At 45.7% G+C, this 21,382-nt stretch overlaps 1 protein-coding gene across 1 annotated transcript in view; it reads right to left on the bottom strand.

Annotated features, from left to right (window-relative positions):
* Positions 1-21,382, bottom strand: part of LOC126282434 (lateral signaling target protein 2 homolog) — a 349,280-nt gene that overhangs the window by 105,783 nt on the left and 222,115 nt on the right. Inside the window, exons 5-8 of the mRNA XM_049982092.1 lie at positions 18,843-19,046; positions 15,464-15,706; positions 7,374-7,649; positions 3,233-3,676 (exon numbers count right to left, since the gene is read on the bottom strand). Of these exons, the coding sequence (XP_049838049.1) occupies positions 3,233-3,676; positions 7,374-7,649; positions 15,464-15,706; positions 18,843-19,046 (1,167 nt within the window). The remainder of the gene's footprint in view (positions 1-3,232; positions 3,677-7,373; positions 7,650-15,463; positions 15,707-18,842; positions 19,047-21,382) is intronic.

The following is a 21,382-nucleotide window of genomic DNA, read 5'->3' on the forward strand; positions in this document are numbered from 1 at the left end:
TAAGCGGATGACGTTTTTCGCTTTTCCTGTGTGTGGTATAAATATTAGATCCAATGACCCTTCAAACATTAAACACTGGCTGTCTTGGTTACGAAAGCATCCACCATACACGGACCAACAATTTGTCCACTTTCGAATTCATTTAACTCTGAGATGATACGTACACGACAAGACACAGCACTGTTCTGACCACACTTGCAGCTCACTGACGGCAACACACAGGTGTTTTCTTTCTTTGGGTCTTAATCCCGCTGCAACGCGGGGTCGGCCACGTTACTACGGATATGACAGTGTTAGTTGGAGAGGGTGGCCAATGCCCTTCCTGCGGCCTCCGGCCACCCTGAACCCCCTCCCCCCTTCCCCCCAGGAAGTAGGTTCTGTACGCCAGCTGTATCTAGTGTAATACATGCAATAGTGAGAACGTTTTCAGATGGGTGCGAGTCGTGTAAATGTAGCGGAACGTGGGGACCAGCCCAGTATTCACCTAGCGGGATGTGGAAAACCGCCTAAAAACCACATCCAGGCTGGCCGTCATACCGACCCTCGTCGTTAATCCGCCGGGCAGTTTCGATCCGGGGCTGGCGCGCCAACCCGATTCCAGGTAGCAACGCATTATCGCTCTCGGCTACCCTGGCGGGTTCAACGCACAAGTGTCGTCGTGGTCAAATATAACAGCACGACGTGCAGGCTTGGCTAGCATCGGCACTTATGTTCAAGCACGCATTGCTTGCAGTGTTTCCATATTTTTGTCCAATCCCTGTATACGATGGTGATCTAGATTACTGTCTTCTTGAGTCATGGAGCTAAAATAGTAGCACAGGCAGAACATTGCCCTTTATGTGGTGTGTCTCTTGTGTGCTTTAAAACACTAAAACCTACACTGCCAAAGACATTTTATTTTCACTCTGAATTGGGCGAACCTCCCTTGGAACATATTCCCGGGAGTACGTAGAGGGTGACAATTATTGAACTATATGAAACAAAATCGTCGTAACTTCTCAACAGTTTGTGTTAGTACATTTAAACTTCACGGTTGGCAACGGGGCATGATGGCAATTAGTATGCACAATCATGGTTTGGATTGGTTCGTAAATAAGCAAAATCGGCGCATTTAATGGACTGACAATCCGCATTGCGCGACCGAAAAGTTTCTTCATCCTCAACGTGTGAGTGTGTGGTGTGCAATTTCCAGTGGATGTTCCTTCATGGCACGGTGACTACCGAACGTTACGTGAAGGTTTTGGAAGATGATTTCATCCCAATTATCGAAACTGACCCTGATTTCGACGAGATGTGGTTCATGCAAGACGGAGCACGACTCCATCGAAGCAGGGGAGTGTTTGATATCCTGGAGCAGCACGCTGGGGACCGCATTCTGGCTCTGGGGTACCCAGAGACAAATGGCATGGGTCGCGATTGGCCGCCATATTCTCCGGATCTGAACGCGTGTGACTTCTTTTTGTAGCTCTATATTAAGGACAAGGTGTACAGCGATAACCCCAAAACCATTACTGAGCTGAAAACAGCCGCTCAGGAGGTCATTGACAACATCGATGTTCCGACACTTCAGCGGGTCATGCAGTATTTCGCTGTTCGTTTGCGCCACATCATCGCCAATGATGGCAGGCATATCGAACATGTCATAACCTAAATATGAATATCTTAGTGACGTTTACATGTTGAATAAAGTACACTCCTGGAAATTGAAATAAGAACACCGTGAATTCATTGTCCCAGGAAGGGGAAACTTTATTGACACATTCCTGGGGTCAGATACATCACATGATCACACTGACAGAACCACAGGCACATAGACACAGGCAACAGAGCATGCACAATGTCGGCACTAGTACAGTGTATATCCACCTTTCGCAGCAATGCAGGCTGCTATTCTCCCATGGAGACGATCGTAGAGATGCTGGATGTAGTCCTGTGGAACGGCTTGCCATGCCATTTCCACCTGGCGCCTCAGTTGGACCAGCGTTCGTGCTGGACGTGCAGACCGCGTGAGACGACGCTTCATCCAGTCCCAAACATGCTCAATGGGGGACAGATCCGGAGATCTTGCTGGCCAGGGTAGTTGACTTACACCTTCTAGAGCACGTTGGGTGGCACGGGATACATGCGGACGTGCATTGTCCTGTTGGAACAGCAAGTTCCCTTGCCGGTCTAGGAATGGTAGAACGATGGATTCGATGACGGTTTGGATGTACCGTGCACTATTCAGTGTCCCCTCGACGATCACCAGAGGTGTACAGCCAGTGTAGGAGATCGCTCCCAACACCATGATGCCGGGTGTTGGCCCTGTGTGCATCGGTCGTATGCAGTCCCGATTGTGGCGCTCACCTGCACGGTGCCAAACACGCATTCGACCATCATTGGCACCAAGGCAGAAGCGACTATCATCGCTGAAGACGACACGTCTCCATTCGTCCCTCCATTCACGTCTGTCGCGACACCACTGGAGGCGGGCTGCACGATGTTGGGGCGTGAGCGGAAGACGGCCTAACGGTGTGCGGAACCGTAGCCCAGCTTCATGGAGACGGTTGCGAATGGTCCTCGCCGATACCCCAGGAGCAACAGTGTCCCTAATTTGTTGGGAAGTGGCGGTGCGGTCCCCTACGGCACTGCGTAGGATCCTACGGTCTTGGCGTGCATCCGTGCGTCGCTGCGGTCCGGTCCCAGGTCGACGGGCACGTGCACCTTCCGCCGACCACTGGCGACAACATCGATGTACTGTGGAGACCTCACGCCCCACGTGTTGAGCAATTCGGCGGTACGTCCAACCGGCCTCCCGCATGCCCACTATACGCCCTCGCTCAAAGTCCGTCAACTGCACATACGGTTCACGTCCACGCTGTCGCGGCATGCTACCAGTGTTAAAGACTGCGATGGAGCTGCGTATGCCACGGCAAACTGGCTGACACTGACGGCGGCGGTGCACAAATGCTGCGCAGCTAGCGCCATTCGACGGCCAACACCGCGGTTCCTGGTGTGTCCGCTGTGCCGTACGTGTGATCATTGCTTGTACAGCCCTCTCGCAGTGTCCGGAGCAAGTATGGTGGGTCTGACACACCGGTGTCAATGTGTTCTTTTTTCCATTTCCAGGAGTGTATGTGCGCGCCATAGTTTGTAACTAATTTACGTTCATTCAGCAGTATCACCCGGTATGTCTTAAAAATGGCGGAGGCTACGCGCCCGCTCGTCTGCAGCGTAGCGCGGCCGGACTCACCTCCCTGGCTCGCAGCGACTTGACGGGCAGCCGCGCGTCCTTGAGGCGGCCAGCGATGGTCCCGGACTCGGGAGCGGAGGCGGGCAGGCAGGGTGCGCTGCGGGCGCCGGAAGCCGCCCCCGCGCCCGCCGCCGGAGCCTTGCTGAACTTGGCGGGCAGCGGCGCCGTAGACGGCGGGGACGGCGCCGCCCCCACCGCCCCCGCAGCGGCGCCCGCGGCCGCAGTCGCCGGGCGCGACTCCTCTTCGTCGTCCTCGTCCAGGTCGAGCGAATCGAGGTCCCGCGACAGGCTGGTGTCATCGACGAGCGTGACGCGGCGCTGGTGCACGCGCCGGCGGAGGTCCTTAGGTGTGAAGATGCCCAGGCCGGACGGGTCGTCAGAGGGCCCGGCGCGCGGCGCCAGCGAAACCACCCCGGGGGCGGCGGCCGCTGGCGTGGCGCTGGGCTGCAGCACACGCCCACACACACACCTCTTACCCAGCGGCCACATTCTGAGTTGACGAGCATTGCGCACTCATTTCAATATATGGCCGAAAGGGTCAGCCTACAGGAATTGTGAAACGAACCCTGTCATCCAGGTCTGGGTGCCACAAAGGGCGCAGATTCAACACGACATGGGCAAAATTCACATGCGTCTATTGTCTATTGAGGCCACAGACGAGGGCCTACATCATAGGGAAACCCTGCAGAAGGCTTTTGTGGGCAATGAGACGTAGCAGTGTTAAATTTGACGGATCTACCTGTAAGAACGGCCACAATTAGAAAAATTGTAAGTAGGCTGTTCAGGTTCTCTTATTGGTAACGCCACGTAGCGCTCTGTGTGAAAATCACTGGCTGTGCTGTGTGCAGTCTGTGGCTAGTTTGCATTGTTGTCTGCCATTGTAGTGCTGGGCAGCTGGATGTTAACAGCGCCTAGCGTTTCGCAGTTGGAGGTGAGCCGCCAGCAGTGGTGGATGTGGGGAGAGAGATGGCGGAGTTTTGAAATTTGTAAGACTGGATGTCATGAACTGTTATGTACATTACGACTTTTGAACACTATTGAGGTAAATGCATTGTTTGTTCTCTATCAAAATCTTTCATTTGCTAACTATGCCTATCAGTAGTTAGTGCCTTCCGTAGTTTGAATCTTTTATTTAGCTGGCAGTACTGGCGCTCGCTGTATTGCAGTAGTTCGAGTAACGAAGATTTTTGTGAGGTGAGTGATTTGTGGAAGGGATAGGTTAATGTTAGTCATGGCCATTCTTTTGTAGGGATTATTGAAAGTCAGATTGCGTTGCGCTAAAAAAATATTGTATGTCAGTTTAAGCACAGTCTTGTATAATTTTTCTAATGGGACGTTTATGAGAAAGCAGTCACCACAGATTTAGAAAACATAGTTCTTGTGAAACACAACTATCACAACACGCACGAAGTGTTGTTGGTATTGACAACGGATTTCAAATTAATTCCGTATTTCTAGATTTCCAAAAGGCTTTTGACACCGTAACACACAAGCGGCTTGTAGTGAAACTGCGTGCTTATGGAATATCGTCTCAGTTATGTGACTGGATTCGTGATTTCCTGTCTGAGATGTCACAGTTCATAGCAATTGACGGAAAGTCATTGAGTAAAACAGAAGTGATTTCTGGCGTTTCCCGATATAGTGTTATAAGCCCTCTGCTGCTCCTTATCTGTATAAACGGTTTAGGAGACAATCTGAGCTGCCGTCTTTGGTTGTTTGCAGACGGTGCTGTCGTTTATCGTCTAATAAAGTCACCAGAAGATCAAAATAAATTGCGTAACGATTTAGAAAAGATATCTGAATGCTGCGAAAATTGTCAGTTGACCCTAAATAATAAAGGGTGAGAGGTCATCAACATCAGCGCTAAAAAGAATGCCTTGAACTTCGGTTACACGATAAATCAGTCAAATCTAAAGGCCGTAAATTCAACTTAATACCTAGTAATTACAATTCCGAACAATTTAAATTGGAAAGAACACACAGAAATGTTTTGGGGAAGGCAAACTAAACACTGCGTTTTACTGGGAGAACACTCAGAAAATGTAACAGATCTACTAAAGAGACTGCCTACACTACGCTTGTCCGTGCCCTTTTAGAATACTGCTGCTAGTTCTGGGATCCTTATCAGATAGGATTAACGGAGTATATCGAGAAAGTTCAAAGAAGAGCAGCACGTTTGGTATTATCCGGAAATAGGGAAGAGAGTGTCACTGCAAAGTATAGAATTTGGGGTGGACAGCTTAAAACAAAGGCATTTTTCGTTACGATGTAATCTTCTCACGAAATTTCAATCACCAATGCGAAAATATTTTGTTGACGCCGACTTGCATAGGGAGAAACGATCATCATAAAAAAATAAGGGAAATCAGAGATCGCACGGAAGTTGCCCTTGTGCTCTTCCAAACGTTTTAAATGTTTATGTGGGTACCACTAAAAGAACGGTTTATCGTCTTGTGCTCTTCCAAACGTTTTGAAACCGTTCTTTTAGTGGTACCCACATAAACATTTCAAAACGTTTGGAAGAGCACAAGGGCAATTGTAGAAGAGGAGAAACGGAACGATTAGTTGTTGCGGAGCATGCTTTCCAGCCAGGGAACCACCATATTCGTTTCGAGGAGACGCAAGTACTAGCGGCCACAAGCGGATACTACGAAAGGCTCTACAGGGAAGCAATCGAAATCGCCGAACACCCTAATAATTTCAGTCGAAAGGAGGAGGGCGTGAAATTAAACGGTATATGGATGCCGGTGTTAAAGAAGATGTGTACCACCCGTCCACTACTGGGTGATGGCAACGGCGATCGACGGCAGCGGACAGCGGCCAATTGCACTGACGTTTTCAAAACACGTGACGTCACGCCGCGGCGCGGGAGCGCGCGGACACTGAATTTAGAAGAAGTCAGTAGCGAGCCAGTGTGTGTGTTGGACCTTCCATCGAGCTGCAGACCCCCTTGAAGATGTCTCCCTCAGGCGGGGACAAAACGTTGGGAATTGACACAGAATTCATCAACCGACCACGGTATAACATCCCGGATAATTATAACGGACAGGTTTTCTCAAATTATCACAAATACCGTGGACTTACAGATCTGTGTCGTGTGTGTCCCCTATGCGCCAGTTTTGTATAGTGCCACGTTGTGTGGCACCACATTCTGCAGTTATCCTTAATTTATGAGCACGAGTGTAGTAATCTACATCCACATCTACATCTACATCTACATGACTACTCTGCAATTCACATTTAAGTGCTTGGCAGAGGGTTCATCGAACCACAATCATACTATCTCTCTACTATTCCACTCCCGAACAGCGAGCGGGAAAAACGAACACCTAAACCTTTCTGTTCGAGCTCTGATTTATCTTATTTTATTTTGATGATCATTCCTACCTATGTAGGTAGGAGAAAGTTGGTGACTGAAATTTCGTAAAAAGGTCTCGCCGCGACGTAAAACGTCTATGCTGTAATGACTTCCATCCCAACTCACGTATCATATCTGCCACACTCTCTCCCCTATAACGTGATAATACAAAACGAGCTGCCCTTTTTTGCACCCTTTCGATGTCCTCCGTCAATCCCACCTGGTAAGGATCCCACACCTCGCAGCAATATTCTAACAGAGGACGAACGAGTGTAGTGTAAGCTGTCTCTTTAGTGGACTTGTTGCATCTTCTAAGTGTCCTGCCAATGAAACGCAACCTTTGGCTCGCCTTCCCGACAATATTATCTATGTGGTCCTTCCAACTGAAGTTGTTCGTAATTTTAACACCCAGGTACTTAGTTGAATTGACAGCCTTGTGAATTGTACTATTTATCGAGTAATCGAATTCCAACGGATTTCTTTTGGAACTCATGTGGAACATCTCAAACTTTTCGTTATTTAGCGTCAACTGCCACCTGCCACACCATACAGCAATCTTTTCTAAATCGCTTTGCAACTGATACTGGTCTTCGTATGATCTTACTAGACGGTAAATTACAGCATCATCTGCGAACAGTCTAAGAGAACTGCTCAGATTGTCACCCAGGTCATTTTTATAGATCAGGAACAGTAGAGGTCCCAGGACGCTTCCCTGGGGAACACCTGATATCACTTCAGTTTTACAGTAATATGCGCGCAGGGAATGCAGCAGGCGTACCGTACCTTGGAGAAACCGTGCAGTGCAGGGTGGTTGGAGAGGCGGTCGATGTCTTCGGTGTCGTCGGTGGCGGCTGCGCGGTCGACGCGGCAGTCGAACGCCGTCTCGTAGATGTGGCGGCGCGCGCGCGGCTGCCCGCTCATGTCCAGGTACTCGTCGTCGAGGTCTGCGTCGCTGTCGCTGAAGCGTGCGTCGTCGCCTAGCGGAGGCGTCGCCTGCTGCGGCTGCGGCTGCCCGGGCTCTTCCGTCGCGCTTCCGCCGGCGCAGGAACACGACGCCACCTGCCGCACGGCCACGTTGCTCCAGGAGCCAGTAATACGCTTTCTGTCGTCTTTTGTCGGAGGAAGGAAGGAAGATTACGGTTTGTCGTTTCGTCAAGATGGAAGTCATTAGCGACAAAATACAAGCTCGGCATGTTTCAAGGGTGGAGAAGGAAACAGGCCGTGCCCTTTCAAAGGAACCAGCCCGGCATTTGACTGAAGTGATCAAGGAAAATCTCGGAAGACCTAAACCTGGAAGACTTCAACCATCGTTCTCCCGAGTTCATGTACTAACCAATGTGCAGCCTCACTCGGTATTTTTATCTCATTTTAAGTCAGTAGTGTAATACGTATTTTTAGGTCTGTGCCAGGGATGCACAGTGCCGGGCTATACAGCGTTGGTGCCACTTCTTTCAGTACGCCGACAAACAAGTCCAAAGATGCAAATTTTACTTTTTTTATTTTTTTGCTCGATGACTAGTTTCGGGGCGAGACCCAGTTTCAAATCATCGTAACATAGTCAAAAATTGTATTTCCGAAGACGTGAAAACCGTGTCAGAAACGTGCAACGAACACTTACAGCGCATGCAGATAACTCATATTTGTAGGCGCCGTAGCTGTTGGTTGCACGTTTTTGACACGGTTCTCACGTCTTCGGAAATAAGATTTTTGACTATGTTACGATGACCTGAAACTGGGTCTCGCCCCGAAACTAGTCATAGAGTGAAAAAGCGTAAAACTTGCATCTTTGGACAGGTTTAACGCTGTACTGATTAACAGAAGTTGTTAGAGGAATGAACAAAACAATCTTTGCTCGCTTTGGCCGACACTGTACACTGCAAGAGCAGCAACGCGCACATGCTAGCTGCTCTGCAATCTATGTTAAAGAAAGTATTTTGTAAAAAAGTAGATTTATTCGTATCTTATAGCCTCATTCAGTCGTTTCATGGTGTAGTGCCTATCGTTTCTTTAATGGTCATAGTTACTGTTATACTTCGAAATTATGTAATCCACCAAACGAAATTCGAAAAGACTGCAATGAAAAGTAGGAAAGTAAGAGTCGCGGTGACTAAGTTTCATGTACCTTACGTCATACATTGCTGCATAGCAAATGTAGTTAATGTACTCAATTTTTGTAGGAAAATGAAACACGTACAGTTGTTCTTATGACGTCATTTATTGTACGACTACAAGCTTCGGTGCTTCAGTGCACTTTCTTCAAGGGCTCCCTTATGCGAAACGGATTAACATTATCTGTAAAGGCGATGTATCTGTGGCCAACATAACTAGTTTACGCAGACTATCTGTAACTGCAGTTGAGGGTTGGAGGGACAACATCACAGTTCCAGGTAGTCTGCGTAAGTCACTCATGCACCATGTATACGGATAGTGTTAACCTCTTTAGCATCAGCTAAGATCTGAAGATGGCGTACTGCAGCACCGAAACTGGTAGCCATACAATAAATGACATAATAAGGACAGCTGTAGGTGTTTCATTTTCTTACATAAGTGAACGGCCGAAATACCCTAGATCTCCGATCACAAGGATGGACATACAAACCCTGAATTTTTATTTAAGCTTAAGAGGAGATATATCTATGTTTAACCTAAAAAAAATCGATTACTTGAAGAACATTTACTTCTGTTCTCGTGGGAAAACAATACAGCGAGAGTGAACTTCTCATGGCATCTATTGTATCTTATAAATAGTTGGACACATGGAAACAAGCTTTTGTCAAATGATTCTGTGCAAAGAGCAGAGTTTTTGCCATACAGTTAACATGAAAAACTTTCTTATCTACTATGATATACGAGTAACTACAGATTTTTAAACGGAGAAGTGGAATTTTTTGAAGGCCATTGATAGTTAGACGAATGTAAGTTAATGTGTGTTAGCAGCAACGTAAGTGAAGAAATTAAATGTTATTCTTATATCAAGAATGAGCACTTTCTTGAGCTATTGACCTCTATGATAATCTATTTTCTCTATGGTGAGTAGTCGACAGAATTCTGCAAGTCGTCAGAGTGGTCACAACTTCAGAGCTACGAAATAGTCACTTTGTCTCGTCGAGGAGCACCATTCTGGAGCCAAAAAAGTCCTTTTACGAACCACTTGCGATTACTAACCAAAATGAAAACAGATTTTTGTGCTTAACACATCAAAAGATATTTGTGCTATATAATTTCATTAATTCACTCTGAATGCAGTTAGGAACAAAAAGATTATGCGCTAAATACTGTGAATTCTTTTCATGTTTCTCAGACATTGAATTATAGGAATAAAATCTATTGGAAAGCTTCAGCCACAATCTGGGCTTATGCTCCGCCTCTAATGACCTCGTTGCTGACAGGACGTTAATTAAATCCTAATATTTCTTCCTTACTTCCTTCCCTCAGAATATAGAAATGTCATCACTGTTGAGTCCTGAGTAATACGTACATCTCTCTTAATCCAAGTTTAATTTCGCTTCTTTTGATGAAACCCAGCTCAGCTTAGAGTGTTTCACCTCAGTTTGATGCTAATGCAGTTGCAGTTGTGGCAGAACCCAAACAAGCTACTGGAGACAATAAAGGTTAATAGCTTCAGAAAATGCGCATTATCAGTATAAAAGCAAACGTGCAATTTCTTGCTATTGATGATGCTAAAAAAATACTTTACCCACTGGAAAAAATCTGTTGTTATGCGAATATTTTTCTTTGGAAACCTTGAACAATTTATGAAATACAGTGGATGTCATGAGCAGTTTACTCTCTTGTGTGGAAGAGAGAGCGCTGCATAAAATCCACACTGAAGATAGATATAGGTATACTCCCACGATTAAGGAAAAATGGAATATGTTATCTACATTTCACCCACAGCAACGTACGACCTAACGTGCACATAGTGTAAAATCATAGCGATTTCTGTAATTCGTTTCAAATCGTTAGAATTTCGCGGAGTAGATTACCCGACTTCGAAATATCACAATAAATATGACCAATGACGAAAAATGCAGTTCACGATGTAGCTAACATACGAGGCTATAAGTAGCATAAGAATCAATACTTTTCCCTATTAGTTTCTTTAACTTTGTTTCTGAGAGGATGAATATCAGCGAGAGTGCATTGGACACAAAGCAATTGAGTTGCTGGTACTATTGCTCCAACTGGCAGGCTAACCAGCGTTCACTGTGTGCAACTGCAAGCTCAGATAACTCAGTAACATTGCATACAGGTGAACGGCTTTCACTGTGTTGTCTCATTTAGGGAATTGATGACTGGAGGGGATTTGGATTCATTCAGAATGTCAGTCCAGTGTCTAGGTCTACATGAAGTCACACGATCATTTAAAAAAATCTTAACTTGGAAACTATTAGAGACAGAGAATTGTGGTTGTTGTAAAAAGGTTATCAGCTCTCGAAGCTTTTATGATTTCTCCTTCGTAGCAGATTTGACATGGATTACATCAAAATGGCGACAGACCATGAGAAAGCACAATGTATCATCTGGTGTGCAGAATCCAAATTTGTGACAACGGTACTCCAGAGTTATCGACATAGCTATGTGAGGACACCACCGGCAAAAACAAGCATAATAAAGTAGTTCAAAAACCATCCTGGAAGTGGACATCCCCCTGTGTCCCAAGTACTAATTCATAGTTTGGTAGGTATGTAGGTATGTATGTAGGTAGGTAGGTAGGTAGATAGGTTGGTTGGTTGGTTGGTTGGTTGGTTGGTTGAGTTGGGGGGACCAAAAAGCGAGGTCATTGGTCCCATCGGATTAGGGAAGGGTGGGGAAGGAAGTCGGCTGTGCCCTTTCAAATAGACCATCCTGGGATTTTCCAGAAGCGATTTAGGAAAATCACGGAAAACCTAAATCAGAATGGCAGGACCCGGGTTTGAACCGTGGTCTTCCCGAATGCGGGTCCAGTGAGCTATCCACTGCGCCTCCTCACTCGGTACACTTTATCATAAAGTGCAAACTACATTTCAGCGCAACCCTCAGAAGTCAATTGGCCTTGCATCACACGAATTGCAGGCAGACAGCTCACTTTTCCATAAACTGTTATGTAATCGGTTATACCTTTTAATGTAGAAAGTGAAAACGGTGCAAGCCTTGCAGCCAAACGATCATCCTCTGCATTATTCATTCTTGTGTTACATGACGGTCTTCACTGAAGCTATGATTAACTGAAAAGAGCCAGTTTTCAGAAGAAACAACGTTCCGTATTTATGGACATGTAGATCGCTACAACGTTAGGAATTAAGGCACCAGAAACACATACAAGACAGGTGAAGACATATGTGACAGCTTGAAACTTAATGTTTGTTGTGGCATAATGCATGATAGTGTGATAAGCCAATTTTTCTTCATATAGGAAACCATAACGGGAAACGTCTGACTGGCATGCTCTGACAACTGCTGCTACAACAGATCGAAGAGCTGCAGGTGTCTTTTATCTTACAGATTGGTGGTGCACCCCAACATTGGAGTTTGGACGTGTGGGATGAGCTGAGTGACATATTTCCTGAGGATTGGGTGGGTCTCATGGTCCCATCGTACAGCCCCTATGTCAGGCAATTAGATTTCTTTTTGGGGGATTAGGTCACAGACTGCGTGTACACAACACAAGTTGACCTCTGTGCACAAATCAAAGAAGCAATCATAACTGCCGATGCTGCGTTGCTGACCAATGCACGCTAAGAACGGTGATATCGACTTACTGTTTTACGAACGACAGGTGGGGCTCTTATTGAAATTCTGGCATAACAGAAAAACAACTCTGAGCTGGTAAACGTTTTACAAAAATATGATGTTCTGCTTGTAACAGTTTCCACATTACGATTTTGTGGAATGATAGTCGAACCTTATGGACACCTGGTATTACTAATGGACGATCTCTTTTGGCCGAATAAAATAATTATCTAAATAAAAATAAATTTACAGTACAACATTTTTTTAAAGTAGACCAAGAAGTACAAAATAATTTCTCCCAGCCTCATACAGATTCCTAACCCCATGCAGATAGTTCTAAAAATTTGTGGTTGTGAAAAAAACTTGTAAGTTTTATAATGAAATGCATGATAATTTATAACGAAAAGCGTCAGATGCATGCCGTAGAGCTGGATTATTTATGCATCAGTTACGTATTACATGTACCTTTGTTTTTCGTTTTAAATCTTACAAATATTTTTAGCTATTCAGAATCGCAAATTTTCAGAACCATCTTTATGGGGTTAGCAATCCGTGTGGGTTGTTGACGGGAGGGGGAGGAGGGGGGTGGTAAGAGAAATTATTTTATACTTTTTAGTGCGATTTAAAACGTGTAACATTAAAAAAATTATCTTTATTGAAATAACTATTATTGTCGCAAACTGTTGTGACGGGAATTTGACATGGTTTGGGAACGACTTACTGATATAATAGAGTCTGGTCATCTGGCCAACGACTTCGAACAGTGGTTAACTGAGTGTGAACAGGAGGACAAGAAGAGAAGGAGAATGAACACCAGAGATGGTATGGCAGAATAACGAAGTTCAAAAACGTAATCCAAAAAAGAAAACGTAAGGCAGAGTGAATTCTGGGCTGAACTGTGTTTAATTGGAAGGAAACGAGCTTGCAGTGAATACACGGCTTGGCCAGCCAAGTGGTTATGGCGCCGGAACACCATAAGGTCAGCTCTGCAGAGGTGACAGCAGCGCTTGCTGAAGCATTAGGGCCTTCTGGTGGCTGTCATCACGTTCCACGCACAAAGCTTGGAACGCAATCCTAAACCACATGCACAACATGCCGCTTTTGAAGGCAGCCGAGAGGTCAAGAGTTTCCCCACCTTTTTACTTCGTCCCTACCACCATGGGACTACATTGCCTGGAAAAGAATTAGTGTACCTGGAAAGGCGACATCGATTTTGATCTGATGACTGCATACGCCACCTGGGTGATAGTAGATGTATTGAGAATGGCTTTAACATTGTGCACCAACTGATAGGAAATTGGCATAGCTACCATAGCGCCATCTGGGCCTACCTTTAAATAGGGAATAGTCAGAGAGAGAAGTCTCAGTGTGGTGAAAATGTGTGAAGCAAGCAGGCAACCATGCCACAGAGACACATTCATGCTTCCTACAGCCAACTCAGCGAGTTTGAAAGTGGTAAAACTGTGGCCTTCCGAGTGGCGGGATGGTCCTTTCGTAGAATTGCCACACAAGTTGGACATGCTGCGTCAGTTGTACAACGACGCTGGTATCAATGGTCACGTGAACATTATGACACTCATAGATGAGGTTCTGGACATCCACGCAGAACAGACGGCTCGCCAGGCTCGTTATATTGTAAGGGCAGTAGTGGCAGATCGTACAGATACCACAGACGGAGAAGAGGGCTTTGCGAGCCCAGATGTATCGACACAAAGTGGTGCGAGCTGATTATCAGCAGAGGGACTATGGACATATACAACTCTAACTCGTCTTCCACTGATGCCACAGCATCGACGCGCACGGCTCGGCTAGTACCGTTAGAGCATCACTTGGAAGATGGAATGGCATGCCACTGTTGTCAGCGATGAAAGAAATTCTGCCTATAAGCACGTGAAGGACCAATCCTTTGCCTTACCGTCTGGTATGCGATAATCTATAACACTTGTTCACTTTTGGAGTGCCTTGAGGGGCCGCTAATAAGCAATTGGTGCATTCAGAGTGCTGTTAAGACCGCTCTTTTGCCAATCTAGCAACACGAATGTGGTGTTTTGGTCCAACAGGACAATGCAGGCGCAGATCCTGTGAAACTCAACGTGCTCTGAAAGGTGCGCAGCACCTTCCCTGGGCAGAAAAATTCTCCGGACTTGTCTCCAGCGAGCACGTGAAGGATATGATGGGACAAAAAGTGGTTCATGTGACTGGTCAACCAACAACTTTTATAGAGCTAAGTGGACAGTTCGAGCAGGCGTGACATTACGTATCACAGGACTGTATTAGCCATCTGTACGATAAATTCGACGCGAGAGTCAGCGCCTGTCGAGGTTACACCAAGCACTAATGTGGGTTTTTCAGTATCGACTGTACCTCAGAACCACTTGTGCTATTTACCTGTAAATGTAATCATTTCATGTACTCCATATGCGCTGTTGTATCAACAGATCTTGGGTGAATTGGATACTTCTAAAAGGGTGTACTAATTTCTTTTGTATGTGGATTAGACAGACAAGAAAGCAGCATCATATTGCATTGTGATTCAGTTTCGAGCTCCGTTTAAAATTTCAAGTCTCTATTGTATTGTATGTTAACCAGGGACCTAGAAAAGACGAAGAGGCTCCGTCCCCGCCGCAGCCGCAGTGGTCCACAATGCCACAACGACTACCGCAGTCCACTTCACCCCTCCGCCGCCCCACATCGAACCTAGGGTTATTGCGCGGTTCGGCCCCCGGTGGACCCCCCAGGAAACGTCTCACACGAGACGAGTGTAACCCCCATGTTTGCGTGGTAGAGTACGTGCAGAACGTGTTTGCGCGGCAATCGCCGACATAGTGTAACTGAGGTGGAATAAGGAGAACTAGCCCGCATTCGCCGAGGCAGATGGAAAACCGCCTAAAAACCACCCACAGACAGGCCGGTTCACCGGACCTCGACACAAATCCGCTGGGCGGATTCGTGCCGAGGACCAGGCGCTCCTTTCCACCCGGAAAGCCGTGTGTTAGACTGCCCGGCCAACCAGGCGGGCTTCAAGTCTCTAGCTCAACGGGTAGCTAGTTCAGAAACAGATGCAAAATTTGTACTTAACGAACAGACAGATGGACAAGAAGGTGGCCTAATAAAATAGTGTTAAAAAGAAAAAGGAGGGGAAGGTGGTTTGTGGAGCTGACCTGCTGGTAGGCAGCGACCCGTCGGTGCTGGGGCGGCATGGGCGCATGTCCCCCGGGCTGTGGGGCTGGCTGCTGCTGCTGGTGTGTGGACGGGGGCGCCTCTAGCAGCAGCGCCGCCAGCGGCGTGGCGTCGAGGCTGGCGCTCTTGCGGTAGGCGCGCGCCCCTGCCGCAGCGCTTGGCCGCTGCTGGCTGGCGGGGCACGAAGGCGCGGCTGCGTCGAGGCTCACGCACTTGCGGTACCCCTGCACACCACACGGCTCGCGTCAGTACGCTCCCGCCATACGCTCTGCAGAGTCGAGCAAAAGGGATCGGGGCGGAGAAAAGTAGAAAATGTGAGCGACTGCGGAGAAATCAGGAACAGTGTTCCACAAGGTTCAGTTTGGAGTCCACTTTTACTCTTCATACACGTGAATGACCTTTCACTCAAAATTCGTCAAGCCGACTTGGTACATTTTGCAAATCTAAGAATATTTTCGAGGCAACTCCGCGACTAGTTTGAATCATATTTAAGAAACAAAAAGCAAAAAGTTGTGCTGAATAATTCAAACAGTGGTGGAAAGGTAGAAAATTCTGGTGTCTGGGAAGAAATCTGACATTTGTTTCTATTCTTTTCTGTTAGTTTTTTCATCATTGCAATTTTCGGTAAAATTCTTGGTACCGATATGTTGCGAACGATTGTTACGGTCTCAGATCTTTACGGGTTTGGACTACGACGAGTTCGCCGCTGGTTGGCTGTAGTTTAGTAGCTATATCTATGGTTATCTGGCATATTTGGCTCGACTCGACATCCCCCCGCCTGCTTTGACCTTAATGTTAGGTGGTTGTTCTCCAGGCCGCATACAATTATTTCCCATTTATTATAGGATCATTGAACCTAATGTCAATAATTTACTAAGTTGTAATTGTATTAGAGAGTTGTAATCATCACAACTATAGGCAGGAGACGGGACCTGCTAACAATCCAGAGGCCATTTTTTAATTTTTTTTTTTTTTTTTTGGCGTCTCTCACACATATGGATAGCTAGCACGTCCGCTCGCCCCCAGTCTCGTCAGCAATCCTCCTTCCTGTTAAAGCAGAGCTGTCTGCGAGATGTCGACAGAGGACAACAGGTTAATCTCAGTCGACACCTGTATAACGTCAGACTTTCCCAGTAATTAGAAATGAGGACGCAAATATTCCAGTTGGTCGTATCCTGGGGATATTCAGTAGTGAGATATTTTACTGCAATCGCGGTTTTGCTATTACAGGTTAGTGTTTCGCTTATGATCCTGCGCAAAAATTTTCTACTGTTATACTGGGCATTCAAGTCATGGTGCGCTGGCGGACATTTTGCTGTTCGCGCAGTTCGCTGCTGTAAACCCGTGAGCTTTTCAAACAGCCTAACCTTTGGTAATCCCGAGAGCATATTCGATGGCGACAAATCTTGTCAGTTTTAACCTACGTCACAGTCACTCACTAGATAAAAACTGTAGCAGATTACCTTCATTTTGGATAAATCCTAATCATCTCCTGATACCTAAGCTCCTTCTAATAGATACTACTCCGATACACATCCCATATACTTTTTGTAGAATATCGTTTTCAGACCTATTCCAGCCCGAATCTCTAATATACTGTTAGTACCAGAATCCTCGCTCCAGACATCCCACAGATTAAAGAACCACACTTTTCAACAACATCATGGCAAGAATTGCTTCATCACTGTTATCACATACACGTTGCCTTAAACTCGTGAGATCAAATCCTAAAGACAGTACACAATCCTAAACTGTGTATTTATAGAAAATGATTTAAAAGCCGTAAATAAATACCTCAGATGATTCGATATCTTAACTGAACAATGCTTGTGAGACACGTGTCTCTAAAGAGGCTACGTTAAAAAAACTGAGTAACCAATCTACGTTGGTGGCTGTACCTTGGAAAACGATTACCCAATGGCCTGTTGCGTGTAAATTCCCAAAGATTTTATCAAAGTTACCATTTCACAACATGTCGAAATCGACGTCCTGATCATTGCAGGAACTCGCAAACGTACATTTAGCGTATGCACTGAACAGACGAATATTTCATACATAGGGACCACGCTGATTGGAAGCAGAGAGAGCTGGCCAAATTGTAAACAAATACTTGTTCGCACGATAAAATGTCAGTAGTTGGCGTTGGACGTATCCATCAACTTCCCTATTAAACGCAAACGTTAAGGAATACGAGGGTGAAGTAATTATAAACTGGAATTTTTTCTTAAGTTTACTTACGCGTCAGAAAAATTCATACACACGAACTTATTTTTCTGTGTTGTCTCTATTCTCCTAGTGGATAGGCAGTTTCTTGATCCTATTTTCGTAAAATGAACAAGGCTGTGACAGCAGCCAGTTGCGTACGAACACTTCCACAGATCCATCGTCTTCAAATCTATGTCCTCCAACTGCTACCTTTAGCAATCAAAATCGCAGGGCAATATGTCCGGTCTGTAAAGAAGATGCTCTAGTGTGGTCCAGAACAATTCCTGAATTTTTTGTTGATTTCGGATTCTCTGTGTGGGGTCGAGCGTTGTCATCAAGCACGATTGCTTCCCGAATTGGAAATGATGCGCCTTTTCTGACGATACGCACGTTTTGTTTGGTCCAAAGGTAGGCGGTACTATGCAGCCTTCACAGTACGACGTTCACGGGGAAAATCGATGAGAAGGACTCCTTTAAAAACAAAGAAGACTGTTGCAAGAACCTTATGGAGACCTACCATTATTCTCCTTTCAAACTCTGCCAGGTGCTGATAACGCTGCTTCATACGTACACGGCATCTCCGTATTTTTTGCAGTGATCATTCAACATCTGACACTATTAACGTCCCATAAGTATCTTACCAGGTCTGGTAACAACGCCAAACACGAACAACACTAACGCTCTCTACTGGCTGTTCAATCTGGCACAGGTAATCGCAAGTCTCATTGTGTGAACGATGAGAGTGTACACAACAGTCGATGATGTGTTCATGTACTAAGTTAATATTGGCACCCAACCTTATCTTCTGAGTGCTTCACTTTTATGATAAGGCAGCGTATACAGAGCGAGAAACGCACACGAAGAGAATCTACGACTGCTCGCTGGACTGCACTGTTACGCGAGAAATTCATATTTAGTCATTTTGTAAGGAATTAACAGCTTTTCCTGGAGAGGTTACTTCCCTACCCAAAAAATCTACTCGCTCATCAGTTTGCAGGTAGACTACAACAGATCGAGATGATAACTATAGACAGGACAGAGGAAGCGGCCAAACTTATTCTACTAGTGTTTGTTGCTATGACAGCTTCCCCGTAGCTTTGTTATTCCGGTTAAGATGTAGGAAAGCTGGGGGAGCTGGGCCACGTGTGTGTCTACCTGTTGCTGGCGGCGCAGAGAGGGCGCTGGCAGCGGCGGGGGCGGCGGCTCTGGTTCGTCTCGCTCCCGGAAGAGGTCGGCGTAGTAGTAGGGCGATCTGTTGCGGCGCTCGGCCCCCGCAGCAGGCTGCGGCGGCTGCAGCTGCGTCTGCTGCGGCACCAGCTCCGCCTCCTCGTACCACTCACCGCTCTCGTCGAGAGCACCCTGCAAGCGCACACACCAAGTTGCAGCATGCAAAAGCTCGTGTAGACGATCAAATAATGCTGCTACGATCGACGTGTTTGTCAAACAAAGTTTGGGTGTGACGTGTGTCAAACGAAACCGTGTACGACGTGCTTGTCAAACGGAGTCATTGTTTGACTTTGCAGCATGCGAAAGCTCATGTAGACGATCAAATAATGCTGCTACGATCGACGTGTTTGTCAAACAAAATTTGGGTGTGATGTGTGTCAAACTAAACCGTGTACGACGTGTTTGTCAAACGGAGTCATTGTTTGACGTTGCAGCAGGCGGAAGCTCATGTAGACGATCAAATAATGCTGCTACGATCTCTACATCTACATCTACATCCATACTCCGCAAGCCACCTGACGGTGTGTGGCGGAGGGTACCCTGAGTACCTCTATCGGTTCTCCCTTCTATTCCAGTCTCGTATTGTACGTGGAAAGAAGGATTGTCGGTATGCTTCTGTGTGGGATCTAATCGCTCTGATTTTATCCTCATGGTCTCTTCGCGAGATATACGTAGGAGGGAGCAATATATTGCTTGACTCTTCGGTGAAGGTATGTTCTCGAAACTTTAACAAAAGCCCGTACCGAGCTACTGAGCGTCTCTCCTGCAGAGTCTTCCACTGGAGTTTATCTATCATCATCTATCATCATCGACGTGTTTGTCAATAAAGTTAGTGTGTGACTTGTGTGTCAAACGAAGCCGAGTACGACGTGTTTGTCAAACGGAGTCCTTCTTTGACGTGCTCGTCGTACGAAGTCCGTGCTAGGCTTGTTTATCAAACTGAGTCTGTGACAGACTTGCTTGTTAGACGAATAGTGTACCTGACTTGTTTGGTAAGTGGGGACGGCGTTTGACCTGTTTCTCGAACAATGACAGTGTTCGACGTGTTTGTTAAAAATATTCACTGACGTCCGATTTGACAGACTAGCTTTACCGTTTATGCCTAAAGCTGTCAAACAAAAGTCTTAAAAATGATGACTGTCCGAATGTTGATGTTTTGCAGCGTTTTTAGAGCGAAAAAAGAATTTTTATTGCTGTTTCTCTCTTTATATCGCGAGTTTCCGGAGCTTTTGAAAACGTTACAGTAGAATTATATTGACAAAATAAATGATTGCCAGCTATTACCAAAATGGTAGAGATGTTGCGCCTTTTCCGTCAAAATATTACTCAGAAACGCGTACTGAACAAAAAAATCAATATTCATTGCACGACGTACGAAAGCGTGTGCAACAAACAATACTGTACTCTAATAATTCATTTATTGCTTAACATGTTTTCAGAGCATTTTCACGCGCTGTAGGAAATGAAACGCAGGCTACCAATTTAGAATCTTAGATAAATGCTCCAGTTGCCAGGTATCTAGATGTTACAGATAATCATCAAGAAAATGGAATACAGTTTCACATTATTATGCCTTTTTATTTTCTAAAGTAATTCCAACAAATCTGACTGTCCATTTGGAGATAGTTGAAGAAATCATCAGGTTTGGAGTGTAATGTTTTCTTTAGCAGATTTTCATGCATATATTTATCTCTCTCTTATATATATATATATACTAAAGCCAATGTCAGAAAAGTTTTGTCTGCATTGCTAGCTCCCCTAGTGTCAAAACAAAATACATTCAGCATGGAAGCTGCTTCAGAAGTGAGGTTAAGTTTGATAAACATCGTTTGTACGTTGCTTGTCTATTTGACGAACACGTGGAAACAAAACAAAGTATCTGATAAGTAAATTCGAGCTTTGATAGCGTCCCACCCTCATAATTCTACATTACTACCTCTTAGCAGTGATATGACTGGTGTAAGGTAACTGTGGGCAAAAGAAATGAGGAGGAGGAGGAAAAGGAAGAACAAGAAGGAGGATGATGAATGGAAATCTTGTAGAGACTCGGACTGAGCTGCGTTGCTCAACGGCTCCGTAAGACCTTCATCTCACTGCTACGGAGACATTTCTCCATTCTTTTTGACTCCTAGATGCAGCCATTTTCGTTATGCCATGTGAGCCAATACAACAGCGTGGAGCGTACCTTTTGCGTTTGTTGTTCTGTTTATTAGGGCAATGCATGAATCGCCAATGAAACAATGGAAAAGGAAACGTTTCAATGTTTAAAGTAGTTTGCCTTTTGACTGCGTGATTTTGTCCTAGTTTCAGTATATACGAAGGGGCTTCAAAAAAAAAGTTACACATGTCATGCCACCAGAGGACCATTGCCCAACAATAGTGGCGCTTTGTCAGAAGAGAGAACGTGTTCTGGTTTCCTTGCAAACACATTTCTGCTGCGGCATGGTTAACAGGTGCCTCACAGGGTC

This window comes from Schistocerca gregaria, chromosome 7 (assembly GCF_023897955.1).
Source record: "Schistocerca gregaria isolate iqSchGreg1 chromosome 7, iqSchGreg1.2, whole genome shotgun sequence".
In the NCBI taxonomy this organism is placed as follows: domain Eukaryota; kingdom Metazoa; phylum Arthropoda; class Insecta; order Orthoptera; family Acrididae; genus Schistocerca; species Schistocerca gregaria.